This window comes from Lathamus discolor, chromosome Z (assembly GCF_037157495.1).
Source record: "Lathamus discolor isolate bLatDis1 chromosome Z, bLatDis1.hap1, whole genome shotgun sequence".
In the NCBI taxonomy this organism is placed as follows: domain Eukaryota; kingdom Metazoa; phylum Chordata; class Aves; order Psittaciformes; family Psittacidae; genus Lathamus; species Lathamus discolor.
Window position 1 is genome coordinate 17660486 of NC_088909.1, and position 9283 is coordinate 17669768.

Genomic DNA, 9283 nt, shown 5'->3' on the forward strand with positions numbered 1-9283 from the left:
ATTAGTATAGTAGTTTATGCTATAAAATATATTTATGCTACACCTTCAGCCTCTGGCAAAGAAATTACCAGGGTAAATCTTTTTTCTAGTTTGCTGTCAGCAGAACCTGTAATCTTTCTGTGAAGTTCTAAGTGCCAGTCTTTCCAGTACCCTTATGGGACATTCTGGTAGAAAAATAGGTAACTAGGAACAGGATTAGACTGCAGTGAATAGAGGTATAAATAAGATCAGAGTTACTTCTAGAATTTAGTGGTTATCCACAGTTTCATTAGGCTAGTTTAAATTAGGGATATTTACTGGGGGGGGGACGACGGGACTTTATTGTAGTATGGAGGTGAGAAGCTTTATTGTAGTACGGACGCGAGTAATAGTTGATCTTGCTGTTGCCATTTCCAAGAGAAATTTTTGAGATGGTGCATTTCAAAGAGAATATTAGTGTCCATTATAAATCCTTCTTCATTGTTAGGTAGGAGGGCTTACATAGGTGAAATAATACTGCGCAAGCCCTAAAAAGAAGTGCTCTAAATTCTAATAGAACTTCAGTCTTCAGTGATCATTCTTAAGTTTATGGATGAGGTGAAATAAGAGGATGTTAAAAAGACACTAGCAGTAATAAAAACAGCTCGGAGATTGTTGGTCTGTGTGCAATCACACATTTATATTTAACTTTAAATAGAGGGGGGGTTTTTTGGTTGTGGGTTTTTTTTTTCATTAAACTGACAGATTATTTCAATGTGGTAATACTGTAAAGCAGTGCTGGTTTAAATCTTGAATTGAGATTACTCCTATCATAAGCTGTATTTGGCTTGTTCTGCAAACAGACCTCTAGGGATGAGTTAGCAGAGGGTCTGAGAAGATACCAGTGTAGATCTCACTGTGGAAATGGGTGTTCAGACATTTGAGATGCGATAGCCCAGAGTCACCACAAATTCCAGTGAGCTGTCTGGAGATGAAGCTGCTGTGCTAACATACCAGCATAATCTTTGACCATGCTACTGTACACTTGGGTCTTTTGTTTGCTCTTCCTTTTCCATCTGTAAGCTCTCAAAATCCTAAAAATACTCAATGTGTCTCTTGCAGGGATTTCTTCCCGAAGGCATGTTTGACCGTATTCTCACTGGACCTGTTGTGCGGGAAGAAGTGAGCCGGCGAGGAAGGCGTCCCAAAAGTGAGATTGCTAAGGCTACAGCAGCCGCAGCAGCTGCCACTGCTGCGGGCGTATCAGTTAACCCTCTGCTAGCCAATGGATTGCTTCCCGGAGTGGATCTGTCCAGTCTTCAGGCCTTACAGCAAAACCTGCAGTCGCTGCAAGTGACAGCAGGATTAATGGGAATGCCAGCTGGTTTAACTGCTGGAGGAGAAGCAAAGAACATGGCTGCCATGTTCCCCATGCTGCTATCAGGGATGGCTGGATTACCAAACTTGCTAGGCATGGGAGGACTTCTCACAAAGTCTACAGAATCTGTTTCAGAGGAAAAAAAGGGAAGTGATTCAAAGGAGGCAGACACAAAGAAAGAAAGGACAGAAGACCAAAATACAGATATTGGTGGTGAAAATTCTCTTTCAAGTTCTCCCTCAACATCCTCTGCTGCTGCAGCTGCCAATTCTCTCTCTCTTAACCCTTTACTTTTGTCCAACATACTTTACCCAGGGATGCTTCTCACTCCAGGCCTTAATCTTCATATCCCAGCTTTGTCTCAGTCTAATATTTTTGATGTACAGAACAGTGAAAGCAATGACAAAGGCTCAGCGAAGCCCACGGAAGAAAAGGAGCAAAATTCTAGAGTTAGAGATCAGGAAGACAGAGGGGGAACAGAGCCAAGCTCTCACAATGAAAACAGCACAGATGAGGGTTCAGAGAAAGCAGATGCTTCATCTGGATCTGACAGTACATCGTCTTCATCTGAGGATTCAGATTCTAGCGATGAAGACTGACACAAGACTCTGCACTTAAATTATAAACTGATTTTGAATTTATTCTTTATTTCATTGTAAATAACCCAGTGTTGAGTGCATCAATGATTTACTGACCGAACATTTCAGTATTTGTTTAGAAGTGCAAACTGCTTTCAGAGACGTTTTGCATGTAATATTTCTTGAAGTTCATAAGTTTCTGAACTTGTATGTACTATCAAATACACAATGGTGTAAAATTACAACAAAAGGCATTATAATTTTGTTGGGGGTTAATTTTATGAAAATAATGCTCAAGTAAGAGCTGTATATTTAATATATTTGCAGTGAACACAGAATACTTTATGCATATTATTGATTTAATTTGAATATAGTTTTACAGCCTCCTCGACACTTATAATTTACAGATCAAAACTCAGCAATAATTTGGGCAGCTAATGAATGTCATGAAAGCTGTAGAATCTACATCACCATCCATTGCTTTAATTACATGAAAATGCTCTAGTGTTGTGATGCACTGCTGTTTCCAATTCAGGTACAAGTGTGTTTAAAAGAAGATAAATTTTTCCCAATCAGCCAATTAAACTGGCTACCTGTTACCTCAGCTGAGTTAGTTTAGAAAGTTTACATTGGTTTCGATTACTTGTTTTCAGGTTTTGTTTTGTTTTCTAAAGACATCCTGTATATCATGTTAAAATCCGAGTTATTTGAGATAAGACTGTTGGGTTTGGGGTTTTTTTCCCCTTATTACAACTGTTTTGACAGCAGTAAGGGGAAATTAGAGCAAAAACTGTCTTATCTCATGCTACTTGGCACCATGTAGATCTATTTAGTTTACACCTTGCAAAGTTTTGGCCTCCCTCTGCAGAATTGAAAGTCCCAAAATGAGCAGTAGTTTCCCCAAGACTCAGAAGAGGCAAACTGTCATAAAGTGCCACTGAAAAGACCTTTCAACACTGCATACTTCATGTAAAAATTGTTTGTTTGCTTTGTTTGTGTAGATTTCTATTTGTGTTTTATGTCATAAAGCCTCCTGGAGTTACCAGTTTTAATAATGGTAAATAAAATATAGATAGTTTTGAACTCCTTTTGAGTTTAAACTTCTCTGCAGATTTAAATCTGACTATTAAATATTACCCAAAATCATTTTTGGGGTATCACTTCCTATGTTATGCTGAGTTACCCACTGAAGAAAAAGCACTTTGAATAGTAAGGAAAACAAATTATTCCTAGAAATCACAGTAACAGGGCATAAGGCATCTAAGTCCAAATCCTTAGAACCCTTTACTATATAAGATCTGTGTAAGATTTGATGTGTGATATGATTCCTCCTTCTTCTTAAGCTGCTATTACTCTGACACAGTTGAGGCCCAGATTCACATTTACGGAAGTTCTGAACTGACTGAAACTTCAGTTGACCTTGGTTACATCGTTTGTGGTCCAAGAATAGGAAAGTGTTAAGAGAAAATAAATACAGGTACTAGCAGAAGTTCATTGAAAAAGCTTTACAAAGGGATAAATTAAAAAATAATAAAAAAACTGTATATTTTGATATAGTTCTGTTGCTTGCTTGTACAGTAAAACAACTGTGTTGTTTTTTATCAAGAACTTTACCAATGAAATATAAGTTTATGTGCAAAATAACTAGCCCCATGATTAGAAGCGGTATTACATGTAATTACACAGTTATACAAGTACCATTTGGATTGTGGTGGTTACATATTTTCCCAAATAGTATTCTGATTTTTGGCCCTTCATGCAGTGTCTTAGCAATAGTGAAAATTAAAAACTGCCAAGAGAAGGGGGTAGCAATTCTTCATCATGGGGAAAAAAAAAAACAAACCTACTTATTTAATATTTTGCCCTTTGTAATATAGCACTTTTAATTAACTAGGAAGCATCTATGAAATAGCCAAAGTTTCACAGTTATTAACTCAGTCTGCTGATGGAGTATGTCAACAATGCCATCACTTCCCACCCCTCCCCCTCAAAATCCTAAATCTTGTGGCTAAACCCTAATTTATATCAGATTTATGAAAGAAAGTATTTTCCTAATTATGGTCAAGTGAGTTTGGTTACCATTCTAGTGATTCTATGTAGTAAGGCAATTACAGTTTCAAGTCATGAAGGCTGGTGTAGACTTGAACATAATATATTGGATTTATTTGTAATCGGTTTGAACCAGAAGGGGAAAAAATGTCCCACTATCAATTAAACTATATGCAAATACGGTTGTATAAAGTTAAGGGTTATAAGGAAACCTCAGTAGAATTACACTAATACTGAAGTTAAAAGAATATCAAAGGTGATGATAAAGTGTGTGTTGGTAGTTACTAAAAGAACCTTAGCTGTTATTGCCTTGTATTTCTATCCCTTGTTTCAGGCTTCATGATCCAAGTCTTAGTCCAGGTTTTTTTTGGACATTTGCAATATTTGCCAGTTGTGTTCTGTGTAGTCTGAATTTGCTTTCTGTAGTTGAACAAGCGTCTTAAAAAGTCATTTGTAATTTATTGAATTACTTTCTATGATGTTCTATAGAGCAAATGGAAGTTTAATTATTTTTTATTAAACATATTCTTTGACTACCCATGATGTTGGCCTCAATATATGAAAATAATGCTGTCTGTGTAAGGATTAAACCTGTGGCTTTCAGCAGCAAAAGTTAAGTTTTAGTGTTAAGCTCTAAAATATAATATTAAGACTTTAAAAAAATCAAACCAAGGATGTTTTTCTGGGAGTCAATTCCCTGTTAGTCTGCTGTCATACAAACAATGTAAGCAGTTGTTCCAGCCTTTTAGTAGCTAGAGTCAGAAAGGAGTATATATGGTGAGTGGAGTACCTTTTGAATCTTTCTTTTAAAATTTTGCCTTACAAAGTCTTTCAGTTATGTACACAGGACTTACTACTGTTACTTTTCATCTATTTTATACAGGCCTGGACATTTCTCCTGACAGTAAGTTGTCTTCTGGCTGTCAGGTGCCACCTTGTTCTAATCTGTCGTTGCACTTCAATGATTCAGTGGTATCCTTCTTACTCCAGTCTGAATTTTGTCTTCAGATCATGATCATCCTGTCTGAGCTGCTGCTTTCTCAAATCTGTACACAGGTGATATAAATACACATACACATACGAGCGTTGTTCTCGCATTCTCCTTTCTTTTTTCCTTGGAAGTCCTGCAGGTGCCCTAATAGTATTTTTTTTTTAATGTATTTTTAGCAGGTCTACTAGAAAAATCATAAAAAATCATAGATTAAAAAATAGGAATAATTAAAAAAACAAAAACAAGGAAAATCATGTCTTCTGATTTTACAATCAAATCTTCTTAGCCTGTAAATGAAAAATACAACCTGGTCTTATTTTTCAGTGAAACTTTTTCCAAGGAACAGATAATCTAGGCACAGTATTAGTGTTCAGTTTCTTGCATTCCTGTGAATTTTTTTTGGAAACATTATCTGGATGATTAGATGAGATTACTAACAATGTGTCCCAGCCAAATTCGTGTTCTGTTTGTTGTATCTTGTCTACAAGAAAATTATTTCTGACATGATTGGTAATATATTTCTAGTTTTTTGGTCTGTCTGACAGTACTGTTACACCTTCAGAATGAATGTGTGCTTCTTAATGCCTGCATTTAAGCTGTAGTGAGATGAACTGTAACTGCTGTATGTGGTGAAGATGCAGCATAGTGTTAAACTCCTTGTGAAGTGGAAGTTACTAATAGTTGTATAAAGAGTTTCTGATGTAGTTCTGTTACACCTGTAATTATCCCCAACATAAGAAAGCTGTATCAGTGTAATAGGGGATTTACACTGATGTAGTTGACTGGGATTTCGTATTTTACATCTGCATTTCTGGAACATTCTATGGACGAGATTCATTTTACCAGTGTAGCTGCGGGAGTCTCCAGAATTACTCTCCTGCCTCACCTAAATGTCCCTCATGTTATATAGGCAGGTGGTATCACTCCTTTGCCAACAGTCAGAGGGAAAAGAAATAAAAACGGTATCATTCCAGAACTAAACAGTGAGAAAATCTCAATCACTATATTTTATAATCACTCGTTAAACATAAAATGACATTTTTCTATTAAAAATACAGGGACTTCTGATGGTTAAGAGTCTCTGATGACAAAGGTAAGTTTCAATTAACATTTCCCTTAGAAAAACTATTATTTCAGGAGAAATTTTTTTCTAGGTTGTAGTAATTAAGTACATGTGAAATAAGTCTTTGAAAATACTGGAGATATACAGAGGAAGGATGTTGACATGCATTATACCTCTAGTGTCAGTAAATTATATCATTTATTACTGTCTAAAGTTCCAGCCTGCCAAAACTTATTAAAAAATCTTTTTATTGTAATTAATTTTTTAACTCAGCATTCTAGGAAGACTGGAAGTAAATACGAAGAATTAAGGAGAAATTTCTATCAGACAGGCTGGGCTGAAGTCTTGAAATGGAAGTACACACAGGTAAGTATCTCTGTTCAGAACAGTTACATGCCCAGAACGCTTTGACTTACATAGTTTAAATTTTAGCTTCAATTTGTAGAATATTTTATACTTCAGGTAACATTCAGGCTTCTTTAAAAAAAGGAGGCCACTTCATCTCCCTGCAGGTAGACAATATTAGCCACTATTTCAAAAATCTGTCACATCTACACTGAAGGCAGTGAAGTCCAGACCTGTGCTATGACTGCACAGCATTTGTTTGGCCTCAAGTTTTGCTACCTGTTTCTTGTATTTTGCAAGGAAACTACGTTTTTTTACCAAAGTCACAAGGATAGAATTTGAAGCCATTTGCTTTATTTTTGTGCAACTGTACTTTGAAATGTTTCACTGGTTGTTCTGAGCTGTAAACAGCACCTGTGTCTCTGGAGTGCTGCCTGTCTGAATTGCTCAGCTTCCCATGGCTGCCTTCCCCAGTGTGACATACATTACCTTGGTGGAGGCGGCACAAAACAAATATGTAGCCCTAAAGCCATTTGATGCTTCAGTTCATACGGAAGTCCATAGCATGTTCATAAGCTAATTTTCTGAAAATTTAAAAATGTATTTCATTGCAGCATAGGCTAGCAGCAGTCAAGGACCCAACTGAGGATGTCTGTGGTATTCTTGTTGAGAGTTCTACACTTGTGGTAGCGCTAATGGCTGTTAAGTGTTGGCACATACAGTTACAGAATCCAGTAGTGGAAACAATTCCAGCAATCAACATGCCAGATGAGGATATCTCATTATTTCAGTACTGATGTTGAACACTGCTATGGTCTTGAATAAAATCCTAACTGCTTTGTAAGGGGAAAAATGGAAAAAAAAAAAAGGAGAGATCAAGCTGAGGAAAAAGTGAAGTCCTCAGGGATGAAAGCGTTCAGGGTGTGTCTCTAAATTGTTCCTTGTGAAAGTTTTCAGCAGCATTTTTTAAATGAAAAAAAAAAACCCAACTTTTTTTAGTTTGTCTTCTATACTAGAATTGTCAAACCATTTATTTACAAAGTCTGGATGCATAAAAACAGGGATGAATGCAGGCATAATCAAGCATAATAACTTCACCTTTAACCTAGGCTTTATCTTCTTAGTACTGTGAGGGTTTGTTACTTTTTTTTTTTTTTTTTAAATCCAAAAGATTTTGAAAGAGTAGATTAATGTTTGTCACTGTTAAGTAAAATACCATAATAAGTTATTGCTTTAACGAATACTGTAAATGCAGCTTTACAGGAAAGCCCTGCGGTATTACAGACAGACTTCGGAGTGGCACAGGGCATCCTATCAGCACACTGCCTCGCTGCAAAGTTCACAGCTCCTCCATGTTAAAAAAAGAGGTGTTAAGTCATTGAAGGACAAAATCAGACTCTACAACTTAAAGAGAGTTATAAAGCAGGTATGTTTATTACAGCTCTGGGTGCGAGGGGGATCACTCCTCCTAACTTGCACATCGAGGGGTTAAGCAAGCAGATATTTATTACACACAAACATGCATATTCATTGGGTTTCCCAATATTACAATTAGTTTATTAGGATATTACAATTAGTTTAGGTACTCATTATCCTAAGTCTCCTCCCTTTTGACGCTTGCACACTGCCCTCTGATGGTCATGGGCAGGGGTCTTCACAATGAAGTAAGTAGTCTTCCTCATGTGGGCAGGGGTCTTCAGGATGAAGTAAGCAGTCTTCCTCACAGTGCACTTCTCACCTTTGGAACAGCTGGATGCCCCAGTAATCACAAAACTAGCTGAAACCAGCCATATCTGTAAGTTTCTGTTAGCTGGCAAAGATTTAGAACAGTGTGACCTTAGTACAAAACTTACTGCAAGCAGAACTGCTAGCAGATGTTTAGGAGTCACTGTCTCCAAACTGATAATTAGAAGGATGGTAAGAAATAATTCACTCATTGGAAGGATGGAAAGAAATAATTCACTCTTGTTAGTAAGACTACTAAATTCCGTTATCACACCACAGACTTGCAACACAAACATTGTTCTCTATCTTAGACCTAAGTCAAGTTAAAAGTATCTTAACCCTATGTTTTCCAGGCACTTGTTTTCCTTATATCAACATTATCTACAGCCTAACTAACTATCAGTTTTTAATGCTGCAGTGGAATGGGCCAGACCCCCAGGTTGTCCTGGCAGGCCAGGGAGGCCAGCTTCCACTGCAGGCTCTGCGCCATCTGGTGCTCTCACTGCTCCATAAGCATGCACACTGGAGACCTGGGAACCAGCTTGTGTTAGCCAAACCAACCTTTGACGCGTGTCTTTTTTTCCCCTGAACCTCATGGTTGATGGCTTAGAAATGTAAAACAAAAGGAAACAGTCACTAAATTTGTTTTTAACAGTACATAGTGTTTTACTGGTCTCTTTTAATTCCCGTGTACCAGCTCTACAACCATCTCTCTTTAAGGTGTGTGTTGCGGAGTCCTCTGTTTAAATGCAGGGCCTCAGGAGCTCTCTGTATCTCCCACCTGTGCTGCTGTTCACCCGCTGGTATCCAGTTGTCTTCGTTATGTGCACAGCCGTTTGAAAGCTTTGAATTGGAGATAAGTGATTACTATCACAAATCAATCAATATCATTTTGTGCCCTCGGTTTAAAGTTGCTTTTTTTTCCTTCATAACTGCCTACAACTCTTCCCCTGTTTGTCGTTGCTTACACTTGGCCGTGTGAAAGCTCTACACGGCAGCCTTTAGCAGAGCTCTGCATCCATTGTGCTTGTCTTCGTGAGCGGTTAACCGGCGCCACGTGTGTGGTGCCCCTGCGCGTCTCACACCCGGTCACGGATCAGGGCCTGCCCCGCACCCCCCACAGCGGCAGTTACGCGCGACGTGTGCGCGCTGACGTCAGCGGCACGGCGCGCTGCCCGGGGCGGGGCGGGGGCTGC

At 38.1% G+C, this 9283-nt stretch overlaps 1 protein-coding gene across 3 annotated transcripts in view; it reads left to right on the forward strand.

The window, feature by feature from the left end:
- Positions 1 to 4499, forward strand: part of CHD9 (chromodomain helicase DNA binding protein 9) — a 101595-nt gene extending 97096 nt beyond the window's left edge. For all 3 annotated transcript variants that reach the window (XM_065661312.1, XM_065661314.1, XM_065661313.1), the window contains one exon: positions 1081 to 4499. In XM_065661312.1, the coding sequence (XP_065517384.1) occupies positions 1081 to 1935 (855 nt within the window). In that variant the 3' untranslated portion in view covers positions 1936 to 4499. The remainder of the gene's footprint in view (positions 1 to 1080) is intronic.
- The last annotated feature ends 4784 nt before the right edge of the window (positions 4500 to 9283 follow it).